At 40.3% G+C, this 26,179-nt stretch overlaps 1 protein-coding gene across 5 annotated transcripts in view; it reads right to left on the bottom strand.

The window, feature by feature from the left end:
* Positions 1-26,179, bottom strand: part of ZNF507 (zinc finger protein 507) — a 44,833-nt gene that overhangs the window by 13,232 nt on the left and 5,422 nt on the right. For 4 of the 5 annotated variants that reach the window (XM_011289977.4, XM_011289976.4, XM_045045631.1 and 1 more), the window contains 3 exons: positions 21,875-24,006; positions 20,397-20,514; positions 16,422-16,536 (listed from right to left, as the gene is read on the bottom strand). In XM_011289977.4, coding sequence (XP_011288279.2) covers positions 16,422-16,536; positions 20,397-20,514; positions 21,875-24,006 — 2,365 coding nt within the window. Of the gene's footprint in view, positions 1-7,029; positions 7,558-16,421; positions 16,537-20,396; positions 20,515-21,874; positions 24,007-26,179 lie in introns of those variants that run through there. The other variant, XM_045045633.1, reaches the window with a different exon arrangement.

The raw sequence follows: 26,179 nt of genomic DNA on the forward strand, positions 1-26,179 counted from the left end.
TAAACTATGGACTTTGGGTGATAATGATTCGTCAGTGCAGGTTCATCAACTGTAATGAGTATGTCACTCTGGTGGAGAATGCTGATAACGGAAGGAGCCATAAGTGAGTGGGGTAGGGAGTATATGGGAAGTCTTTGTACTTCTGCCCAACGCTGCAATGAACCCAAACTGCTCTAAAAAAATAAAGACTATTAAAAGTTGACAGTCATCTTATATAATAAGAATTTTAGGCACTTAAAGCTTTTGATGCAAAAAAGTCATTGAGAATACTGCCCATAAGCTCTAATGTTTGCAACAGTGTATGTTCATTCTTTTGGAAGACACTTAGAGTAGAAATTAGGAAAAGAAATGAGTTATCAATGTTTTCAAAGGACTATCAGTGGAATATTTAAAGTGCATAGAAAATAGCCAGTTTCTTTGTATTCAAATTAGCTTGTATCTTCCAGTTTCAGGGAGTTTAAAAGAAAAAAAGTCGTTCTAAGTCTTTTTATGAAGTTAGAATTACACTGATACTGAAACTTGGCAAAGGCAACAGAAAAAAGAAAACTAAACACCAAATCTCAGTTACGGATATCAATGTAGATTATCCTGAATAAAATGCTGGCAAAGAGATTCCCAAGTATATTAAAGAATAATATACCATGACGAAAGGAGGCTTATTCTAGGAATACAGAGAATTCAGTGTTAGGAAATTTATCATGATGATTCACCATTTGAAAGGATCAGAGAAGTCATATTTTCACTGTTATTGCTGAAACTTAATCTAAAATTCAATATCCATTTAAACAAAGCTTTTTACTATGGCAATCTTTTTTTTTTTTTTTTTTTTTTTTTTTAAGAGAGTGTGCATGTGCAGAAGTTGGGGAGGGGCAGAGAGAAAGAGAGACAGAATCCAAAGCAGTCTCCGTGCCATCAGCACAGAGCCTGACCCAGGGCTTGAACTCACAAATTGTGAGATCATGACCTGAGCTAAGATCAAGAGTTGGATGCTTAAACGACTGAGCACCCAGGCACCCCTACTATGGAAATCTTTAAACAAAGACCAAAGTAGGAAATTATAATGAAATTGCATCACCCTTCAATTATGACTGACACTTTACCAGTCTTGTTTCATGTAACCCCCACTTAAAATTTCCCTAATTTCTGCAGGAATGTTTTGTTCAAATGAGGATCAAAACAAGATCTATATATTGCATTTGGTTGGTATATATCTTAAGTCTCTTAATCTGTAACAGTTCTTTCTTTCCCCATCCCCTTCATGTGTTTATGTGCTAAAGAAACCAGGTCATCTGCCTTGTAGAATTTTTCATATCATGTGCTGCACTGATTACTTTCTGATGTTACAGTATATGTTCCTGTATCCCTCACGTTTCTTATAATCTGACAGTGAGACCTAGAAAAGGCTTTCTCAACCTCAGCACTCCTGACATTTTGGGCTAGATAATTCTTCATTGTGGGAGCTGTTCTGGGCACTGTAGGATGTTTATCTGCATCACTGGCCTCTACCCACTAAGTCTTTTTTTTTTTTTTTTTAATTTTTTTTAACGTTTATTTTTGAGATAGAGAGAGACACAGCATGAACGGTGGAGGGTCAGAGAAAGGGAGACACAGAATCCGAAACAGGCTCCAGGCTCAATCCGAAACAGGCTCCAGGCTCTGAGCTGTCAGCACAGAGCCCGACGCAGGGCTCGAACTCACGGACTGCGAGATCACGACCTGAGCCGAAGTCGGACGCCCAACCGACTGAGCCACCCAGGCGCCCCTACCCACTAAGTCTTAGTAGCACCTTCTCTCCCCCTTGTGACAATCAATAATGTCTCTAGACACCGTGAGATGTCTTTTGTGGGGGGATGAGGAAGAAAAGCCTTCTCCCTGGTTAAGAACTACTGACATAAAGGTTTCATTAGATTCAGGATCACATTTTTTCCCTCACTTTTTCTTTTTTGCAAACATACTTCCTAGGGACAGCTGTGTATTCCCTACCACCATATTTTAGGAGGCACTTACATCAGGCTGACAATACCTATACCCGATATACATTCTTTAAAATTTTTTTTTTAACGTTTATTTATTTCTGAGACAGAGAGAGACAGAGCATGAACAGGGGAGGGGCAGAGAGAGAGGGAGACACAGAATCTGAAACAGGCTCCAGGCTCTGAGCTGTCAGCACAGAGCCCGACGCGGGGCTCGAACTCACGGACCATGAGATCATGACCTGAGCCGAAGTCGGCCACCCAACCGACTGAGCCACCCAGGCGCCCCTACCCGATATACATTCTTAATAAAATTTCTCCACAGAATAGGGTAGGTGAAAATTCTTCATGAAAAAACATATCTATCTTAACCCCAAAACTAGTCTAAAGCTTTATGAGAAAACACTAGAAGCATATCCATTCAGCCCAAGAGCAAAATAAGGATTTCCACTATCCCCACTATTATTTAGTATGTGGCAGAAACACTAGCCAGTACAGTTAGGTAAGAGACAGAAATAAGAGGTGTAAATATCATATAGGAAAGGTTGAGAAAATTATTTGCAGATAATATAATTATATATCTACACAAACACCAATTAAAAACTGTTAAAAGTAATAAGAAGTTCAGTAAGAGAAAAAAAAAGAAATTCAGTAAGGGCATAAAGTGAACGTTCTATATAGATCAACAGCTTTCCTATATAAAAACAATATTGAATTGAAAACTAGGAAAGGAAGGAAAAGACCCACGTTATAGCAGCAACAGAAAAAATGAAATACATAAGCATATGCCTCACAACCAGTGTGTGCGTGTGGGGGGTGAGCAGGCAGTCCTTGCTTTGTATGGTTCTGCCATGCACGGATCCTGGTTACTATGGTTTAGTTAAATGTCACCACTCCTCCCTAACAACTGTTCAAATTTCAGTTATCAAAATATATTAACTGTATAATTGTAGAGTACAGACTTCACTGGTAGCTTTTGAGTCCACTAGGCAAAGACATGCTTCGGGATCAGTGACCAATCATGTCATTTCTTTCATTCGGTCAGTATTGGTCACTCACAGACAGCAAAGCATTAAGTTGTGGTGCCTCCTAATCTCCCACTGATAAAATGTCCCGTGTGCCTTTTTACAAAAATGTAGACTCCAAAAGAAGGAATTGGCCAGCAAAATGGAAATACAGGAGAAACCTGTAACCCTGTAAGTGAAATCAGGCTCAAATGTAAATGCATTTATAGAACAAATAGGAGACCACAGGAATGTTGACACGGCCACCACTGAAGAAACTCCGGATATGCAGCCAGAGGATCTACATGAAGGTGAACTTGATGACATGCATGAAGAAAGTGGGTTCCTGGAAGAAGTTATTCCTGTGAAAAATATCAGTATAGAAACTCTATGTAATCAAATTGAATTGAAAGAGCAAAGGATAAAATGGTGAAAGCTGATCCATACCCAGAAAGGAGTATGACAAATGGCCAAGGCACCGAAAACACGCTCACCTATAATACTGTAAGGAGAAGCGAGCACTGAGCAGACTATTCTGGGTAAGTTTCCCACAAAAGAAGTAAAACACTTTAATTCTTAATGTTTTTAAGCATTAAGTTACAGTGTGCTATATATCTTATAGTATTTTTCATTTCCCTATACATTTATAACAGTAAGAGAGTTTCTAAATGCTTTAAGAAAAAAAATTAAGGATCACAGAACAACTGTGATTGACTACCTGCGTACTTCTATATACACAAATGTGTGTGTGGATTTACACACATATGAAAACAGGAAATGTACACAAAACAGGGACAAAACTTAAATGCTACTGAGGAACACAAGAGATGATTTGAACAAATGAGTAAAGTCCATACCTTGTTTGTAGAAAGTTGTGAATTCTTTCTAAATTAATCTAGAAGCTTAACATGATCCCAACACAAATAAGAGAATTATTATTACTTTTAAAGTTTGAGAGTGTGCATGTGTAAGTGGGAGAGGGGTAGAGAGAAATGGGGGGGGAGAGAGAAAGAGAGAGAGAGAGGGAGAGGGAGAGGGAGAGGGAGAGGGAGAGGGAGAGGGAGAGAGAATCCCAAGCAGGCTCCACACGGTTAGGGCAGAGCCTGATGTAGGGCTTCATCTCACAAACTGTGAGATCATGACCTGAGCTGAAATTAAGAGTCAGACACTTAACCGACTGAGCCACCCATGTGCCCCAAGAGAATTATTTTTATTTTATTTTATTATTTTTTTTCCAAGAGAATTAATATTAGAGGAAACTAGATAAGCTGATTCTGAAGTTCATATGTGTTACCCAATTAAAACAACAAATAAAAAAATGAAGTACCTACAAAATCCACACACTTAACTTCATTTCCTTACTATGACTTCTCTCATAGAATGTGGTTTAATTTGTACATTCAATTGAAAAAATGTTTTTGTGTGTATGAAACTCATCATATAAAAGTAGAATAAGGTGCATACATGGAATTAAAAAAAAATGTATACATCATACTTGCTTGAGAATGTTCCCTCTATCAAGCTCTTTGTGTGTTCCTCCAAGATCTCATCTTCCTCCCCAAAAGAAGCATCATGTTTCTGAATTTTGTAGTGTATTCCTAAATAATTGTTTATCTGCATGATTTTGAGCATATAAATAGAATCATACTTTATGTATTCTTGTGTGACTTACCGTACCTTAGTTCAGTGTTTCTGAGATTCGTCCATGCTGACAGGTACAGCTCAATTACCTCACAGAGTACCTGATTTATTGTTACCTGTAAAGTTTCTTGATTTCCCTGCTAGATGAGCTATACATTTAAACACTGACCCAGCATGTTAGTTAACTTCACTGGGGGACTTGTTCAGGCTATCTAGTTCGCTGTGCTGTCTGAAATAGGGGCCCTCTGCTTAAAGATGTTTAAACTGCTATGCCAATTTCTGTCTTACTCAACTGGTGAGCAAATGCTGTTTTTATTTTAAAATTTTTCCTGATTATATAAACTATATATATATATATATATATATATATATATATATATATATATACATATATATATTAATTTTATTTTAGAGAAAAAGAGAGCATGAGCAGAGGAGGGGGAGAGAGAATTTCAAGCAGGCCCCATGCTTAGTGCAGAACCCAACACAGGGCTCCATCCCATGACTCTGGGATCATGACCTAAGGTGAAATCAAGAGTTGGATGCTCAACTGACTGAGCCACCTAGGTGCCCCTATAATCTTTATTTCTCTCTTTTTAAAAATGTGTGTTTACTTTGAGAGAGAGAAAAGGAGGGAAGGAATGAGTGGGGGAGGGGCAGACAGAAAGGGAGAGAAAGAGAATCCCAAGCAAGCTCCAGGCTGGGCATGGAGCCCAATTTGGGGTTCAGTCTCATAAACGATGAGATCATGACCTGAGCCGAGATGAAGGGTTGGAAGCTTAACTGACCAAACCACCCAGGCACCCCTATAATAATCTATATTCCTTATACAAAGATGGAATTTACAGGTAAGTACAAATACAAATTCTAAAAAATTATCTGGAAAATTCCCAGTCTTTTTAATGTACGTATGTAGATCTGAAGCAAAAGTGGAATCTTATTAAAGATTTTTCATCGTATTTTTGACAGTGCTCCGTAAGTATTTTCTCAAGTTAAAAGTTATGTATTTTCAGTGGGGCATGATGTTCCATCCTATGCAAGTATCATAAGTTAATCGCTGTACTATTATTATTAAGAATTAGAATATTCAAAAATAAAGTAGAACGTTTTTGTATCTTTTTAACATTTTAAACAATCTACATGCATCACTGATTATTCTGTAGGATAGTCTATTTTCCTCCGCCAGAATCTTTTAAGAGAGAAGAAAAAATAAACACTCACAGTTAAGACATAGAATATAACCAATACATCTTTGAAACTCCCTGTGTGCCTCTCGATTGCCTCTTCTTCCTCTCCCAGAGGTAAGAACATTCCTGAACTGTGGGATACAGCCAGTTTTAAGGCTTTTGAACTGTCATCATTTACTACTCGAGGTAGAAATGAGGAATGATAAAGTACATTTAAATTAATAATGTATATTTATGTAAGCAGTAAATCACATATTGCAGAAGTAAATGCTAAAATTATTTTTAGAATAGTTTACAGAGGACAAGGCCACTTTGAAGAGTTTGAGAATAGCTAAAATTTACAGTGAAATATTATTCACTATCAGAAATGCTCTTTCCTTTTTTTTTTTTTTTTTTAATGTTTATTTATTTTGGGGAGACAGAGAGAGAGAGCGTGAGTGGAGTTGGGGCAGACACAGAGGGAGACACAGATTTCAAAGCAGGCTCCAGGCTCCGAGCTGTCAGCGCAGAGCCTGACACAGGGCTCAAACTCACAAACCAAGAGATCATGACCCGAGCTGAAGTCGGAGCTTAACCAACTGAGCCACTCAGGTGTCCCAGAAATGCTCTTTCCTAATAGAGTGATCTAGAAGCTCACCTAGAGTCTATCACTTTCATTAGTTCTTCTATGCAAACAACACACACAGATGAAGCCTTTTTGCTTTCTTGCTCTATCTAGCCTTTTAAAATTGCTCTCTCCCATCCTATTGGACAAGAACTTACTTCTATAAATTCTGCTGATTTGCTTACTCAATATCTTTTAATATGAAGAACTCCTTAAAATCTTTCCTGACAGAGGAAGATAAAGCAAGAGCAGTATATGGAACAACTGAGCCCTAATTCTAGGAGCATCAAACTTAGCTTGGTAGAAAGGCTATTCTGAAGAGACACTTGCAATGCAAATTATTCATTAAAAGATCTAAGTGTGAAGAGTGTGGAAAAAAATTGACAAGATTAAGCACTTATTAAAGTGATTTTCAACTGAGTAGAGGACAAGAGATACTATAAAAGAACCTCAACTTCAGAGTTATATAAAGGCGGCTTATATGTATTTCTACTTCCTTTTTCAGAGTAAGCTTCCTTTAGCTGAAGCATTATTCTCTCACTTTCCATTCCCTCTGCATTCTCCCTTTACAATTCCACGGAGCAAACCAAATTCTCTTAGTTTAAAACATGAGAGTGAACTATTATTGTACCATCATCTTGTTTTATTCACCTTACTATACACTTATTTTCTGAAATTGTTGTTTGTCCATCTTCTTTCATGAAGGTATTGTTAACCTAAATAAAAAAAATAAAGCTGCCAGTTATTTTATCATCAAAAAAAAAAATGGGTTTATTGCAATCTGGGACAAGAAGTTTGGGAAAACCACTGGCAAGAGTTCCAAACAAAGATAGGAATGTTCTTTTACAGAGGAAAGCAGGAGGTTAGGAGGGCTGTTATAAACAGTCTCTGACTGGCTGAGCTGTTGGAGGCCTGTAAGCCTTTCTTTCTCCTGCCGGGATCCTAAACTAGTATCCACCTGCAAGGTCCTCCTCTTCCTGCTGGGGTGTGCAACTGACAATGGGTGGCAGGGCAGGAGAGCTCCCCTTGCTGAACCTCCAAATGCATTCTAATGAGGAGTCCCTTTATTAATCTTCAGAGCGTATATGCCATGAGTCAGAAAATGAACAGGTAACACCGACCTGACCAAAATACATGTAATGTAGTACCTAGAAAAAACATAAAAAATGTTTCGAAACAGAGGATTATGTCTAACAGATCATTTCTAACCATGTTACCAGCAGACCATCAACATCCCTATTTCCAAATACCCTGCACACTGGGCAAAAAAAAGATAATAAAAACCCAAAAGCAAACAAAAACAAACCCTATGACATAAGAATAACAGCAGCACATTTATAGGACATCATCCGTCACAATTTTGTTTTGTTTTTCATTTTCTAAGAGGGAGAGACAGAAAGAGAGAACAAGCGCACAAGCAGGGAAGGGGCAGAGAGAGAGAGGGAGACACAGAATCTGAAGCAGGCGCCGGGCTCTGAGCCGTCAGCACAGAGCCTGATGCGGGGCTTGAACCCACGAACTGTGAGATCATGACCTGAGCTGAAGTCGGACACCCCACGACTGAGCCACCCAGGCGCCCCTGTTTTGCTTTTTTCTTCCCATGACAATCCCATTTGGTACTTCAATTATTCAAATCTGTCAAGGCAAAGTATATGTGACGTGAGGAAACACATGAGCATCCCAACAGACCAAGTGCTGGTTTCCTGGTGTAATCTCTACAGAAGGTTGGACGGAAGCTTTGGAATGCCAGAATGAACACTGCCTCTGTCAACCAATAAAGTCCTATCCATATCTGTATGAAAAATGAGATTTCTTCCCAATGCAAAAAAACTATTTTGGCAACCAAAAGAAAGCCGATGGAGAAACCTGGGATATTATGATTTCTAACAAGAAATATATATTTGGTTTTTGCCCCCATTCCTGGCACTAAACTCCAAAATCCCTTGGAATTTCCATACCTGAGGAGAGCAAACGATGTGTTTTTGTCATGTTAATGAGGTGACCTTTCGAACCCCTCTGGGTAACCTAAGGATGGGGGCTGGTTGCTAGAGGAACCAATCACAGGATCAGAGGGTTGGAACTTTCTGTCTCACCCTCTAGGGGAGGTGAGGGGCTGGAGATGTAATTAATCACGGCTACATAATGAAGCCTCCATAAAAACCCAAAGGATGTTCAGAGAGCTTCTGGGCTGGTGACCAGGTGAAGGTGCTGAGAGGGTGGTGACCCAGAGAGGGCATGGATGTTCTGCTCCTCCAGGGCCTTGCCCTTTGAACCTCTCATCTGGCTGCTCATCCGTATCCTTTACAACATCCTTCATGACAAACTGGTAAATATTAGTATACTGGTTTCCTCAGTTTTGTGAGCAGGTCTAGCAAACCTCTGCTTTATGGTCAGTTGGTTAGGAGCACAGGTGACAGCCTAGAAGTGGGGACAGTCTTGTGGATCTGAGCCCTTAACCAGTGGGATCCAATGCTATCTCCTGGTAGTGTTAGAATAGGATTAAATTTGCAGGACCCCCAGTTAGTGTCTGCTGATGACTGAGTCAACTGCTTGATGGTGGAGAAAAAACATCAGAAAAGTCAGTGCTTCTCAAACAAAGAAAGAAACCAACAAACAACAAGAAAACCCAATGCTTTTCTTGGCTAAAAAAACCCCGTAAGACTGAATTTTTCTATAGGCTTTCTCCTACTGCTCATGGGTCAGTTACTTTATAGTCCCAGAACCCCAGAAAAATAGGAATGTGGCTCAAACACCCTATTCCCCTGACCTGGGACCTTACTTGGACCTTACTCCAGGTCTCTTCAACGGGAATGACTGCCTTGGGGGATTAGGTAAAAGAAAGCAGAACCTGGATGTTCTGTAAGATCTGAAGTGACCTGAGAAGGATCTGAATGTGCATAACAAGATTTCAATAAAAATTCTGCAGTAGGGTTTGTCTTACCACATTTAATTTGTTTTCTGTGCTTTCAAAGGAGTAAATAACTAAGGTCCAGAGAAATGGCCACTTCAGATTTTGTGAAGAACCCAAGAAATCTTTGTGCCACTGTGAAAAACAAACTCCTTTGGTTCATCCCTTAGAAACAACACATATTGTTTTCCTCCAAATTAAACTATCTGCTAAACTGTTTCCTTAAAATAAATTCAAGTTTTTCAAAGACTTGAGTTTTCCCCCAAGCCAAGAAAAATAACTGAAATTCAACATGACTCCAGATTGAGAGAGACTTAAGAAATCTATAACTATGGTGGAAGTGATGGTATGTGGCTTCCCAGAACAGGTCATAAGAGGTGATACAGTGCTTGCCTACTTAATTTTTTTTTTTTTAACATTCTTGACTACCTTTTTTTTTTTTAATTTTTTAATGTTTATTTATTTTTCTGAGACAGTGAGTGCACACACACGCCCACTCAGGGGAGGGGCAGAAAGAGAGGGAGACAGAAGATCCAAGCAAGCTCTACACTGTCAGCACAGAGCCCGCTGTGGGGCTTGAACTCACGAACCATGAGATCATGACCTGAGACAAAGTTGTACACCTAACCGACTGAGTCACCCAGGCACCCCAGTGCTTGCCTACTTCTAATCCAAGCATTCACTTTGGGGCACTAGTGTAGCTGGAAGGACCTCGTGGAGAAATGGTGTATGTGCTCCAGCTGAGATCCCCAGCTGAGGGTCCGGCCAACAGCCAGCATCAACCACCAGTCAGGCTGGTGAGGGAGCCTTCAGCCTTCAAGTCTTCCCTGCAAAGACCCAGACCTTATGGAATAGAGACAAGCCATCCCTACAGTAGCCTTCCTCAATTCCCGATCCACAGAAACCCTGAGCTTAATAAAACTTCTGCTGCATTATAATATACCACTAAATTGGGGATAGTATGGCATGCAGTGGCAGTAGGCCTCACAAAGAGTTCTTTCCGGCATAACAGAGACACACAGCCGGTAGAAGCAAAGGTTCAAACCCTGGCTCTGCCATTTGGGAGACCTGGGGAAAGTAGTTTCATCTACCCAGTCTCTCTTTCCACATCTATGAAATTGGGATAGCAACATTCCTAAGTAACGGTTAAGTAAGCTGATACAAATCAAGTGCTTAGCACACTGTCTGGTCCATGCAGAATATCTAAAAAATGTTAACGGTTATTATTACTCGTAATATTTTTTATATTAAACAAAGACTAGACTTTATTTAATGACTGACCACACTGAGTGGCAACCCCTGTCATTCCAAAATGTGATTCGTGCTGCTTAAAACTTTTCTGGATTTTTAAAATTTTTCTCTTAGTGTTTGTGCTATATTAGAACAAAATATAGGCTCATTAACATATAAGCACACAATATTTTTGACCCAGCTGATGTGCATCCCTAAAATCAGAATCCTTACTTTATAAGCACACATTTTTACTTCGAATCATGTATCTTACAAGGGTATTTCAAAGACATCAACATCAGTTTCAGAGTATAAAGACACAAAAGCCGTAATCACAAGAAAAAGATTCATAAATCTGACTACATTAAATATTAGAATTTCTGTTTGTCAGAAACATAACTGAGACAGTAGAAAGACAAACCATAGTTTGGCAGATACGTGCAATATACATAATAGACAAGGAACTTGTATTCAGAACAGACTGTTGCAAGTCAGTAAGAAAAAGGCAGACAACCAATAACGGAATGGGCAATAGTACACAAACAGGCAAAAAAGATACTCAACCTCATAAATCATCAGGAAAATGCAAATCAGAACCACAACAACATACCTCTACACACCTACCAGAACGATCAAAATTAAAGACTGACAATATGAAGTATTGGTCAGACTATGAGCTGGTATAGTCACTGTAAACTGGTATAACCATTTTGGATAATTGTTGAGATCTGCCAAAGCTGAATATATATGCAGGCCCTATTACCCAGATATTTCACTCCTAGGTATAAACCCAATGAAAATGGACTCAATTTCATATATGCACCAAAAACACGTAAAAGAATGTTCAAAAGGCATTATTCACAATAGCGGGAAAATCTGGCAATAATCCCAATACCTATCACTAGTAGAGTGAATGAATAAATTGCCAGTCTCGCAATGGAATACTATATGGCAATGAAAAGGACGGTGTTAGTTCTACATTACATTACACACAATGATGATGAGCCTGATATAAAAGAATATGCACCAGGGCGCCAGGCTGGCTCAGTTGGAAGAACATGTGAACATGTGACTCAGTCTCAGGGTTGTGAGTTCCAGCCCTGTGCTGGGTATACAGCTTACTTAAATGAATAAACTTAAAAAAAAAAAGACTATGTACTGCATGATATCATTTCTGTTAAGTCAAAAAAAAGGCATGATGTTAGAAGTCAAGATGGTTGGAGGGGCAGAGGAGAAAGGGAGCTGGTGCCTGGGGGCCCCGAGAAGAGTGCTGCAGAGGGGCTGGCAATGGCTTATTTCATGGTCTGAGTAGTTAAGAGGAGGAGTGAATGTGACCCATTGGCCAAGCTGCACACTTATAATTTATGCAATTTTCAGGACATATACCACCTTAAATTATAAAGTATTAAAAATTTTAAAGAGAGAGAAAGGCTTAAGAGAGTTTTCAATCAAATGCAACATTTGGACCTTGTTTAGCTTCTGATATGAACAAACTAACTCTAAAAGTATAATAAAAATGTTTTTTAGGGGCGCCTGGGTGGCTCAGTCGGTTAAGTGGCCGACTTCGGCTCAGGTCATGATCTCGCGGTCCGTGAGTTCGAGCCCTGCGTCGGGCTCTGTGCTGACAGCTCAGAGCCTGGAGCCTGTTTCGGATTCTGTGTCTCCCTCTCTCTGACCCTCTCCCGTTCATGCTGTCTCTCTCTGTCTCAAAAAAAAAAAACAAAAAAAAAACAAAAAAAAAAAAACGTTAAAAAAAGTTTTTAAAAAATGTTTTTTAATGTTTTTATTTATTTTTGAGAGAGAAAGAGAGACAGAGCACGAGCAAGGGAGGGGCAGAAAGAGGGAGACACAGAATCCAAAGCAGGCTCCAGGCTCTGAGCTGTCAGTGCAGAGCCCAATGTGGGGCTTGAACCCATGAACCACGAGATCATGATCTGAAGCAAAGTTGGACACCTAATGCACTGAGCCACCCAGGTGCCCCTAAAAGTACATTTTTGAAACATTTAGGGAAACATTGGGTATTTTTGGCCTAGGTATTAAAACAGGACTCTTAAAAAATTCAACATACTTATGTGGGTAGCTTTTCTACTTAAAGAAGAAAAAGTATAGTAACACCATTATACATTTTTTTTTCAAAGTACAAAAAACTTACAGAACCAGAGCTATTTCCTAGATAAGGCAAACTGAGGTATACAGATAACTATCAGTGACCATTTCCTGAGCACCTAATACATGCCAGGTCATATACCAAGTGCTTTACGCCAAAGCCCATTTCCTTCTTCGTCATGTTGTCGCACCTACCCCTCACCGTGCCATGGTGGAGTTTCAGAACGGAAGTACCAACACAACTGTGTTTCTAAGGGAAAATGGTTCAATGTCATATAGTTAGAAGGAAACTCGGTAACTTGAGGAAAATATTTTGTCATCCCATCTTCCATCTCCAGCCAGTCACAAAAGTGATACTGGGGGATGTAAACCAGGGGGAATTCTAGAACTGCAATATTAACACTAAACTGAGGATGATCTAATGTTTGAAAATCCTGACTGTGGGGCCAATGTCCTAAACATCAGGTATAACTATAATGGGTATGTGCTTTACATAGAACGTTCCTTACTAACGCACTGAAAAACAAAGTTTGCTGATTTGGTAGGACTGAGGTGGGATGATGCCTTTTTCATCTTTCCCTGTCCTCACACAAGAACGGAAAATAGCTCTCCTTCTGTAATGAGGACAGAGTTTCTGAGATGCCTGCACAACTGCATGAGCAGCAGGGGAAAACCAGCCCCTTTGATGCACCGGGAAATATGCTGGGTGCTTAATACACATAACCTCATCCAATCCTCACAGAGCTTCATGAGCTAGGCAGTATTCTCCCGTTTTGTACGGGAAAGGAGGCTTAGCTTGGAATAACCTCCACAAGGTCACCCAGTTGGGCAAAGGAGGTCCGTGGCCCAGGCCTGAGACTATAAAGCAGAAATGCTACACAGGACACTAGGTTGCCTTCAAGGCAGGCAACACGGCACGGGGACCTCAGCTGTGACAATACTTCTACCTGGGGATAGCATCCCTTTTGTAAAATAAATAAGCTATGTCTGTCTGTCCAGGAACAGGATTATGCTTTGTTTTCCAAAATGAGAGGTAAACAGCATTTTTAGGGGGTTGGTGGGGGGGTGGTGTTAGACAATGAATCAGTGGGAGGGGACGAGGACAGAAGCCAGGCCAATGAGTATTAGATGGCCACCACTTACTGGGTGCTTAGTTTGTGCCAGTACATCACGTATGCTGTTTAGTTTAGTCCTCATATCTACCCTGTAAAGCAGGTGTCTTAATTATCCTCATTTTAGAAAAGACAAGACCAAGCATAGCAGGGTGAAATTGTTTGCTCAAGGTAACAAATGCCGTAAGTCAGAGAGCTCAGATTCAATCCCGAGACTATCTGTCCCCAGAACCAGGGTTCTTATACATGAAAATGTACTGCCCAGATCACACAATAGGTTCCGTGAAGGATTGGAATGGCAACATAAAAAGTAAAGGCATGAGCAAAGAACAGTTATAAATATTGCAGAAAATCTATTACAAAGCAGGCACATTCAAACACACACCACACCTGTTCTGCCTTTGTGCAAAGACTACAAGTTGTGCAATAAGGCACTCTAACTCTGAGGAGTTCACCATTGCTCCCGGTGAGTATGTTCCTTAACAAAAAGTAGGTAATCAGAAATGTGTAGGGTATGGATTCTGAGAAAAATAAGCCCAAACTCTGACCAGTAAGTGTACCAGGCAGCAAAACTGAATGAAGCCTATGTGCAATAAGCCAGAAAAACTACTGTGATAACTTAGATCACATTAGATCTCAAGAAGGCTATGCTTACTAGCTTAGCTTAAAACGAAGTTTATGACCAGGAACAGAAAATCCTAGAAGCATACTGGAATACAGTGTGTTAATTCACAGTGCTCTGTAGACTGCAAATCCTATGTGGATTTAAAGTATTTAAAAAAGGAGTCACAAGATTTGACAGTTGGAAAATAAGACTTATGAGAAAAAGCTGGTTATATTTACAGGGAAGGGGGATGTATGACATTTCTTCTGAGACATAAACACTCAGCCAAACCCAGTGACAAAGTGTAGTGTGTATAAACTTGGAAAATAACACGCTGAGACTTCTCTGCTTTAAGAGGAAAAGGGTTCTCAGAGTGCACTGCCCACTGGCAGGAAGACTTTAGGACAATTACAACCAATCCTAGGAGTCTGTGAATATTTTAAGAACATAAGAAAACACACACCCCAGGACACCAAAAACTGTCAAGATAAATCTTTAAGCTATAAGACTAACCTACTCAAGTAGATGTGAGACTTTCCTCTACAGACTTGGAATCAATCATTAACCTCTTTTATCCTAATTGTATTCTTGAGAGTTTACTTGGTTATTGTTTGTCTACAGGGTTCATGACACAGGGATGATATCCCTTTTATCATGACTACAGTCTAAGAGCCTAGCACAGCTCCTGGAACACAATTATCTGCTCAATAAATTTTTCTCAATGAATTTGAATGAAGAGTCTATATCTAATTTTATTCTTGCCTGGATCACATGAATTGGCATGGTATGTCATTGAATTTAAAAATAAAGATACCCAAAATATAAAGGCAAAGCTTTCGCCTATCAGATGAACTAGCGTCCCCTGTTTTCATAATGTTCTCCTAAATACTTTCTAGTGCGAATCATAAATGATACATGCAAATACCACCTATCACTCTCATATGTATTTTCTGGCACTGAGTTACTATTAACAATGGTTAATGGCCTTCATTGTACTCTGGGAAAACTAGGGATCCTAGTTTTAAAAGTGTTTGAAATAAACACAGACACACTGAGGCAAGGCCAAACACCTTCCACAGAATTACGAGTCTTTGCAAATGGACATACTGTCTGAAGAAGAGTGATTATAAACAAGTCTGCTGCTTAGGAAATTAAGCACATGTTATATATTAAAAGCCATATATATAGAGAGAGATACACACTTAGAGCGTCAAACAATGGCATTTTCAGGCATAGTCCGTCAAGTCTTCATTTAGCTGCTAATACTGTGACTCCCCCACACCTACTTGTGTCATACCCATACCATGGCTGGGGACACAAGTTAAAATGTGAAGCAGATTTTGATAAGCAGTTGAAACAGTTCATGCCCGTGGCCTAGCACGGTTAGTCATGGTGACTATGTCAGTTTTGAGTAGGAACCTGACATTCCATCATGGCTGCAAGCACAACAGATTGCTCTGTGGCAGCTGGACACGCTTCCGCAGAAACGTTTGAACCTTTACCATACATAAACAACACGCAGTGCATTCTCAAGAGGCAAAGTTTACTTAAGAAATGATTTCTACTTTTCTATTCGATCACCTGACAAGGCCTGTATTTCCTGAAAATATGTGTTAGAATTGGCTTTTGTGAAAAATCATGTAACAAAATTCTATTAAATGACAGCTTAATTTTCAAACACAGAGTTTTTCATAGGGAATTTTGGTTTTAAGCATCTTTTCTGAAATATTGACTACTTAACCCACCAAATTACTGAACTGTAGTCTAAGCACTGAAAATCTGCTATGATAATTTATACCCAACTGAAACTGAAAACATATCTGACAGAAGTAGACATTTTCCTACATTTTAACTAGACAAAATGCCTATTGTCCTAAGACCCAAGCTTAAAGTTCATGTTCCTTAACAAACACTCATGAAACCAGTAGTGAGTTTCTTTGCACACAATCTGTGTTTAAATAAGTGTTATGAATCTTTAACTATTTCTACTTGTTTCCTTTACTATAAGATATTCTAACACAAGCATTAAAGCTCTATGACCGTCACACTTACCTGTATGGCTTGTCAGAGTTATGGATTCGCCGGTGGTTTCTGACACCAACGTAGGTTGTACTTGTATAATCGCACACGTCACATCTATACTGTTTCTGTACTGAAGACTTACTCCCTAGACAAGGGATTGGAGAGCTTTAGTGACATACTTTGATTAGACAGAAATGACAGCATCTCCACTGTAAATGAATATTTACAGCGCATTGTACCAACATTTCCAACCAGGCTTTCTCTTTTAATAAAGTTAACAAGTTTGAACATGGTTTTCCAGTTTCTCCTGCAACTGGACTATCAGCAGATACAAAGTGAACATCATCTCACCTGCAAATATAGATACATTGGCTTGGTTTCTGCATGACCTTGTACAAAATGCTACAATAAAATAAGCTGATGCCAGATGCCCTGTTGACTGTGCAGCAGCTGAATTAACCAGAGATATACTGTTAATTTGAAAAGTGTTAGTCTAATTGATATTGGATAAACTGTCTTAAGGAAACACTGATTTGCCAACAAGCTGTGATCTAACACTATAAGACAATATTACACAGTACGGCTACATAGCATATATAACAAACTCAACATAAAAAGCCTAAAGCTTGGGGCACCTGGGTAGCTCAATCGGTTAAGCCACCAACTCTTGATTTCGGCTCAGGTCATGATCTCACGGTTTGTGGGATCGAGACCGGTGTTGGGCTCAGCATGGAGTTTGGAGCCTGCTTGGGATTCATTCTCTCTCTCTCTCTCTCTCTCTCTCTCTCTCTCTCTCCCCCTGCCCCGCTTACACTCTCTCTCTTAAATAAATAAAAGCCTAAAGCTTTTTCACCCTATGGGTTTCCTTTGTTTATAAAAATGTCAGGTACCAATGCAACAATGGAAGGAAAAACAACTGCAAATTATTAAGCGCTATATAATGTAGCATACGCCTGGCAAACTGACACATTACAAGGACAAATGTTATCACCTACATGAATCTGCAGCCCTCTGAAATTCAGAATATATGGATCCGATTGGAAATAGGCCATGTCACCACACTTACTCTGCACCAAAAAGGCTGGGTAGTTTAAATCAGGGTAAGCCTGAGACAACACAAGCTGAATGATTTGATCATGTAAAACTGTTCCTGAAGATATTCACCACCTTCTTTACTCTTCTGTAAGCACAAAGTCTGTGGGCCATTCACAGGCCGATGGCTTTACATTCAGAAACAAAGCAAGCATGGAAACCTGAAGAATAAGGCAGAGCCGCAAGGAAGCTTAGGTAGAATATTAGCGCACCGTGCATAAACGTAAAATTGGTGGCAGAAGAGAATCCCACGCTGAAATTTTAACAGAGAAAATTCTTAAGTTAAATTTAAGCTTTCTAAAATTGAAATTCTCTTTCGCCTGTAACTACTTTTGTCAGGCAGAACAAAATGTCCTAATTTCCTGGTATACGTCTACAACATTAATATACACTCTAATCATAATTATAATGTAAGTATCGCTCTTAATTGCTAGGTTAAAAACTTGGACTTGATTATAAGTGGCATTGTTCCAAATACAGTTTTTTTTAAAACCCTGAAAAAAATGAGGTGTGAAATATTGGATAATGGTTTTGTGTGAGAAATATTACAGATCAATGACAACTAATAAAAATGACAGATGGAAAAACTTAATATAGCACAGAACGAGAGCCTGTGCTACTTCGAGCAACTGTTTCCAATGGAAAGAATACACGATTTAAAGTTCAACGATTTGGGCTTCGTCCTTGCTCTTCTACCTAGTACCAGGATGATTGTGGGCAAAGCATTTCACCTCCTGAAGACTCGGTTTTCTCATCTACAGGATGGAAATTCTAGGATCTCCCAGCATGGTTTATTGAGTAAGCTTTAGGAGAACTCTATTCTTCCTTCGCTGCAGTCTATACGTCACATGCAGGTCTGTGTCAGGCCTCTGACCTGTCCCTTGCTGTAGACTCCCTGAAGACAGGGATCTGTGCGTTTTGTCTACATTGCATCCCCCGGGGGTTCATGAATCGTATGTTTGCAATAACGAATGATTTCATTAATGATGTCTGCGAAGGAACATCATATGAGAATGCTTTGCCCGTGGCTCTAACACAGCACGTGTGCTCTCTGCCGACACAGCCGTCATACGGTTCTGTCTTCCTCCGGGGCTGGGTTTCTTACAGGCAGTGAGGCCTTCACCGTACTCCCTGCACCTAGCTTGGTATCCAGCTCGGAATGGGTGCGCCATGCCTTCTGGCAGAACAATGTCTGAAGTACTGTTACACTGGGTCTCTGAGTCAAAAACCTGTCCCAAGTTACCTGTGCCATCATAATGGGCAGTGGCTGGGGACCACTGAGGCACACTTCCCCCAACTCGTCCAGTAAGTTTACTACAAGGCTAAAAAATCTAGAGTAAAACACGAATTATTCTGACCTTCTTTGTGAGCTAGACACTTGTTTTTTGGCTCAACAACCAGATTTAAAAAGTGCAAATACTGAATTCATCAAGTATCGGTGTAAGTGTGCAGGCGGTAATCAGTCACCTGAATTGTTGGACCACTATGACAGAGAAAAGCAAATGGAGTGAAGTGAGAGAAAAACAGACATGGCAGCAATTTAAAATCCATACATTCAACCACAAGAAACAGCAGGACGCACAAAGAAAAGATGCCGTAAAATGGAATATGGTGGACAGATGCCGTCGCGGTAAAGCTCAAACTGGTTACTTTAATTTTGAGCTGACATTTTAATCTTTTTTATTAAAATTGTGAGTTCTGATTTGTTAACCCATTTGGACAGTTTTATAAATTACCGCTTTTGAAGACGGTGCTAGAAAAGACACATTCCGCCGCTAGTGTTAACCGCACGCAGGTGGTGCCACTGAGTAGTATTTACTTTATTCCTTCATTAGGGATTTATGGTCCAATGACATCAAATGTTTTAATGTCTCCTTTAAGGGGATATGGAAACATAATGAATTAAAATAAAAGGAGGCATTTAGGGCTATTTTGTAAAAAGGAAACAAAACGGTTTTAGCTCAGCCATCTCTTGCAGAAACAGATGCTATGTCATAAACTCCTTTTGTTTTGGGTAGTTTTACAGGGATGACATCTGTCTGACAAGGGAATTTTGGTGCTACAGTGGTGTCAAAATCAGTTCTTTCAGAAACATTCTTGAATCAGTTATGCTTTCTGGGGTATAATTTAATGAACCATTATGGTAAAACATTTTACTCTGCAGTTGTTTCTAACTTTAATTCTTAGGAAATCTAAAAAGGAAAGTCACCCCAATATGTTTTATTTCCCATAAACACTATGTACCGCACTTGAGACATTTAGAGTATATCAATTTAAGAGAGCTGATGCAAGGAAGCACAGCTTATTACACTTTATCCCTCATTCTCCGGATGTGGCATCCGCTTTTTCATGGAACTCTAATTAAATCTTTTGATTCTAATATTCCTATTAGCAGAAACTCAGCCGACTGGTACCTAACTAGTACACAAAAAGATCTTGTTTTTTTGGCTTTTTTTTTTTTTTTCTTAAATAATGCAGATGAAATCTGGCAGTCATACTTGGATAAGAATAAGATCACAGCAGGAAGCCTCACTTACAGTTTGAGGTGGGGGCCCTGCCATCTGCAAAAGCTGCTATATTCTCAGTGGGTCAACTGGTACTGAGAGAGGGGAGGGCTTGCTTTCCACACTGCAGCTTCCCTGGCTTGCTGGGGTGTCACCCAAGGGTTCGTGATGTACTTGGCTCTTATAGGGCAGCATAAATTTCAACGTGTTATCTACCTACACAGTTGACTACTTACTAATATAGCATTTCATTTAGTGCTCAGAATTACCTCAGGAACACAGGTAAGATTCATTCACATCCACAGTATGAAAATAGAGAACATATGCGGCTTTAGTCCTGAAAATAACCCACATGACAACTAAGGGCTTTTTAAAAAACCTAATACGCTAGTCAAAAAAATGCAGATACCTTCTTGAACACCTTTTCCATCAGCTGTATCACTGGAAATTCTTGACTCATTAGAAGCTGCTACTGACAAGGTATCTGGAAGGCTGTGTTGCTCTCTCTCATGGTTCCTCAGTTGACTCTAAAAAATTGAGAAATAGTCCCACGTAACTTTCAATAAATATACTTGCACTGTTACTAAGAGACTGCTGAAGCAGTTAATTGCTTTCATGGCCTGGTACCTAGAACACATTACCAATATTTTAAAACCAAATGTGCTAAAAGATTATCTGATTTATTTGACAGTTTACGGAAAGAAATACACTGGAGAAATCACAATCTCATCAAAAAGGCAGTTCTTTTTGCATTCTCCAAAACCAAGCCCCCTCTATCTTCAGAGGGGTTTCTGCACGGCACGTGCGCGCTTACTGAACCACTGGCAGGCCCGGAGGAGGGAAGAGCAGAGCGTTTGGAATAACCCGATGCTTTCACAAAAATAAATCCAACCAGTAACTGCTGGACTCCTGCTAATTCTTGCCTTTCAACACCAGCTAACGTGTTGATGGATATCTTCCTCCTTCACCACCACCCCCACAAATCAAGAGTGCAGGAACAAAAGAAACTTCTGGAACTTGCTTTTACAGCCCATTTGGATGTGCTGCTTGTCTAGCAGCCTGAAACCACGTCAGAACACCATGAGGGCAATCCAAGGAGGCAGTGAATCTCAGACTCAAAGGCTGAGAGAAGTCTACATCCCAGTTAGCCTTTTAGGACACTTTTTTCTTTTTTTTTTTTTTTTTTGCCCTCCAGACAGTCAACTGGCAACACTGGAGAAGAAAAGTTCTAAACTAATGATTCAATGAATCCTGTTTCCTTTAGGAAAACAGCATTTCATGCTGGTTGTTGGTTTTAAGGTAGTACATAGGATGAAAATCACGGTCAAAATCCTTACAGTCCCTTAACCTGCCCATTAAACACATGTGGCTCTATTTCCACTTTACTGTCTGTCATGAAGTCCAACATAGCACACTTTCCCTCTCGCAAGGACACAGATTACTGTTGGCTGGTTGTGTGGCTGAAGCGAGCAACCTGCATTTTGGGGACATGGAAGATGGAGTTTGTTTGCATCGATGTAGGATTACATCTGGGTAAATCAATTGTTAAGTCCTTCCCCTGTACATTGTCTTGAAATTACCTTGCAATTTAAAATCAACACGTTTAAAAAAAGATAATACACGCTAAAACACTAAAAGCGATAAACACAGACACTGTTAAGGAGGAAGCAGGCGGGAAAACAATCCTACACCAATCCTGATGACCTAGATTTCAGTCCCAATTTTAATACTAATTAGTTGGGATCCCCTGGGCAAATTGCCAAACTTTCCTAGCCCTCACCTCAGTTTCCTTATCTCTAAAATGAGATGGCTGGACTCTCTGCCAAGTTCCCTCTTTGCTCTAAAAAGCCTAAGGTTCTCCGAATGATTTCACGAACCGATGCTTACCTTATAATGAAACGACTCTTCACACTGCTTGCACTGGTATATTCTTGTTTTGCAGTGGTTGATCATGTGGTTCTCCAAATCTTTGCTGTCGTCAGCTATGTGCTCACAGATAGGACACTGATAGGGCTGTCTCTGTCGATGGACCCGCAAGTGCTGCTTGATGTAGCCCTTGTTACCACTTGCGTAGTGACACAGGCGGCAGCGGTAGGGTCGATCAGCATTAGGGATGTATTCCACCACGTTGCTTCCCGATAAACTTGCGTCACTGTTGGGTTGGCACTGGGCGTTGTCCTGCAGCTCTTTCAAAATGTCATCGTCGGAAGCATTTTGGTCTGTCCTTTCCCTCAACTTTTCGATCACAGTCAGTAAGGACATGCTGATACCCGTCTTCACTTGCCCATCTGACAACTCCTGCCTACCCTCTGGGAGTGCTACCAACGTAGAGTTGCTTTGGTCAAAACCAGTTAATCCATCTGAAGAGTTTTTAAGTGGCGACATCATTTTAGAATAAGCCGCCAACGTACTGTCCACTTGCCTTTGTCCGGTATCTGGATCTAAAAGGTTTATATTCCCGTAGTGCCCAAGGTTGGCCCTTGTCAGTTCTGCAGCTCTTATGGGCATCGTGACGAGGGCTTCTGCAGCTAACGAGTGTAGTCGGAGAGACTCAGAATTTGTCCTTCTTCGGCCTGGTGGGGCATTCTCATCAGTAGCCAGTCCTTTGGTTATTAACTCACTGTCTTTCTTCTCTGGATTGCTCCAGCCTATGATCAGCCCCCCAATATCAACAGTACATTTATCAGCATGATAAACTTCATCTCTTCCTTCACCCCCAATCTGGGATTCTGTCGGGCTCAGGTTTTTTCCCTCTTCGATTTCAGCATTCATGAGGAAATGTTTCTGTGAAAGAGTTTCTTCAGCACTTGGCAAACGTTCTACTATCACGTTAACGTGACCTTTTTTATTGGGACTACTACTAATGATTTTCTGTGCGGATGAAAGCAGACTATCAGCGATCAGGTTCTCCTCCACATCAGATATCACCTCTAGCATCTCTTCCTCACTGGGGTCAAGGGTAACTGACTGGGTCAGATGAACTCCACCTTCTGCACTCTGTCCTAAAGGAGACGAAGAGGATAACGGTTCTGAGCTGCAAATCTGTACTTGTACTGAAGGCCCATTGTGGATACTCAGTTCGTTGTCTCCAATAGCAATGACGACTGCATCCACCCCACCAGGTTCAGCAGCCACTGAAGAATCCAGCAGGCCCAGGGGCTCATTTTCATTTTCAAAGATCGGATAGGAGCAGTCAACCTCCCCAGCATGTTTCCAAGCATGTGTTTTCAACATTCTCTGCTGGCCACAGGTGTAACTACAAAACAAGCATCGGTACATGCCATACTGTTCATACGCATACCATTTCCTCTTACCCATTTCTGCCACGGGTGCGTTTTGGGCAGCGTGCGTTTGCGCACTGTCCATACTCACTTGGACATCAGAAATGGTTTCATGGTTTCTTTCTGTGGGCCTCTGACACAAAGAGTTGGAGGGGCTTACACACTGCTGGGCTTTGGATTGAGTGTGACTGTTGGCATCGTTTTCGTGGTCGTTTACCACGTGAGCTTCAAGTTCCTCTTGGCTTTTAGATGTAATGTGGCACTCTGAGCACATTAATATCACTTCATTTTGCTGACCATGCTGCTTGATATGATCTTTTAACACAGAAAACGATGATGACAGAAACTTGCAAAGGCTACACTGGTAAGACATAGTCTTCCCATCGTTCTGGGCAAGAGAGCCAGGGGTAAAATGTATCTGAGACATCTCAGCCCTTCTGATCCCAGCAGGGGACTGGGTTACTTTAGCTGGAATCTCACAAAGTTCTTGGGTTTCAAGAGAGTGCGTTGCAGCACTTGAACGTGAGCGTTTTTTCCCGATCAAAAGACATTTTTGTGACTTTTCATGTTCTACTATCTTGCTTAACTTCTGGATAACATGGATCAATGGATCTGTTTTAACTTTTCTTTGTTCATCAATTTCCAGTGATGAACTGATGACAGTTTCAGCAGTCAATATAGCTTCCTGTTCCCCAATATCTGGCACCAACATGGCAACACTGCTGCTTTCTTCCATATCTAGAAAGGATAATATACAACAGAAAGAAATACCGGGTTAGAGGTATTATAAGAATGCAATTATAGGAAACCTGAGCTACTCTTAGAGTTTAAGCTAATCTCAGTTATTTTCTAACCTGGGAGCTCCATTATCAGCATACCTGTATCCCCAGCAGAGACTTAAACTGCTTGGAACTTCTCTAGAGAATGTCATCCCCTATCAAGACTGAGGATGATCTTTCCATCTATTTCTTTCTTTGGACATGACTTTAACAATATGCGTATCCTTTTTTCTTCACTTTCTTTCCCCCAGACATCTAGCTGGACCCAACTGGTATGCCCTCTCTTTTGTGCAATGCCAAAAAAACACAAAAAACAAAAACACAGGACTGCTATTCCTTGACTGAAGGGACACAAGCATTCCCAGGGTATGTGGAACCACCTCAAGTTACCACAAAACCAACAAACAAAACTAACACATGACTGACACAATTCTTGGGAGACAACTACTTATATCAAAAATAATTATAGTCTTATTATTAAAATCATAAATTTGTTTTTTTCACTCCAAATCTTTGGAGTTATGAAAAGATAGTCTGGTAACCTCTTGTAAATGGCAGAGTGAATTTTGAGAAGTACGATGCAAACGAAACTACGTAAAAGCAATGATCCAGTTCCTTCTTTTACTTCCTTCGATTGATTTCCCTGAAGACAAACCACAAACAACGCTGTGGTTTTTTCCTAGAGGCCATATTAGTGGTCAACTATTACTCATGCACGAATATATGTAATTTCATTTTCCTGAAAGGGAAAGGGGCATCAGAGAAGGAAAAAGACCTGACATTCTAGTTGTGTTTCAGGTCTAAACATTCAGAGTCCTTAAAAGGGGTTCTCTGTAAGTTCCAGCAATGCATTACAGCCAAGGAAGTCACAAAACAAAAAATACTCACAATATCTTTCTCCCTAAATCTTGAATCCTCTATTTCCTGGCAGTACTTTCATTTCAAACATTTCCTTTGGCTCAAAGTGAGATTAATTTGTTGACTTGGATCACATTTTTCAGTTTAGGCTTTTTTCCAGCAACAAGTTTTGTTTTTCCACATTTTAGGTGCATTCTGGAGTCTTACTCACAACATTCAATAAATGCCAGCAAAATTTTTAGTGGCACCAGCTATAGACCAAAGACCATACTATTCTTAAACCTCAATCACAGGCTCTGAATTCTTATTTTAGGAGGTGAATCATGGCTTCCCTCCCCCCAGGTGGCTGAATCAACATGGAAGGGCCCTTGAGCCCCTGCCAAGATCACACCGAACTCCTGCTGGACCTACCAGCACTCTGACCAGCTGCAGTGCCAGCCCTCCCGTATCTACTCTTGGCAGCAGTTAGAGCTTTTCCTCTTATTTTCTGCTCTTTCTGGCACACAAACTTTCTATATCTAGGGCCACATCAGGCAAAAATGCAAACATTTTACTCTCGGCTTTAGTACTGCTTCTTCCCTCCTTCTTGATACTCTGTCCAATGGGATCAGCTTTCGTTTCTTTTCCGTGTCCAACTGCGCTCGTGGCAGGGAATGCACCCAACAGCCATTACAACGATGACCACTACCCCAGCTCCCACAGACCTAGAAGTCTGGGTGACTGCGGCCCTTTAGCCGCTCTCTTCTCTAAACAACCTGAGGTCATTACCTCTCAAAAGACTATGTAGTTCCTCTCCATCTTTCTCAAACAGAAAAAACAGTATTTTTAAATCTCTACACTCAATCTTAAATCACTAAAGAGGGACCAGTGTGGGAACAACTTGTTTCTTTAGGAAAATCCTTTGTGACGTCTTAAGTCACCTTATTGCCTGAGAATTCCACAATTTTTCGGCCAAGGGGAGCTGTGGCTGTTTCTGTGACTAATGATTTCACTTTAGGACCATTCACTTAAGGCTTTATTTCTTTCAGTTCAATTGTTAAATGGGAATTAGTTAAATCATTGTTAATAACAGAAATCCTTGAACATTCAATTTCTTGCCCAAGATTTGGTGGTCTACTGTAGATCTAAGGTCTCCTCCTCCATGAAATATGACATCCATATAGGCTGATTGATAGCCTGCAGGTTAACGAGTGAAGATTTGCTCAACAGACTTTGCGTACCCACAGGGTTACAAAGGTGACTCACGTGGTCCCTCTTTTACCTAATGACAGAAT

Source organism: Felis catus, chromosome E2 (assembly GCF_018350175.1).
Source record: "Felis catus isolate Fca126 chromosome E2, F.catus_Fca126_mat1.0, whole genome shotgun sequence".
In the NCBI taxonomy this organism is placed as follows: domain Eukaryota; kingdom Metazoa; phylum Chordata; class Mammalia; order Carnivora; family Felidae; genus Felis; species Felis catus.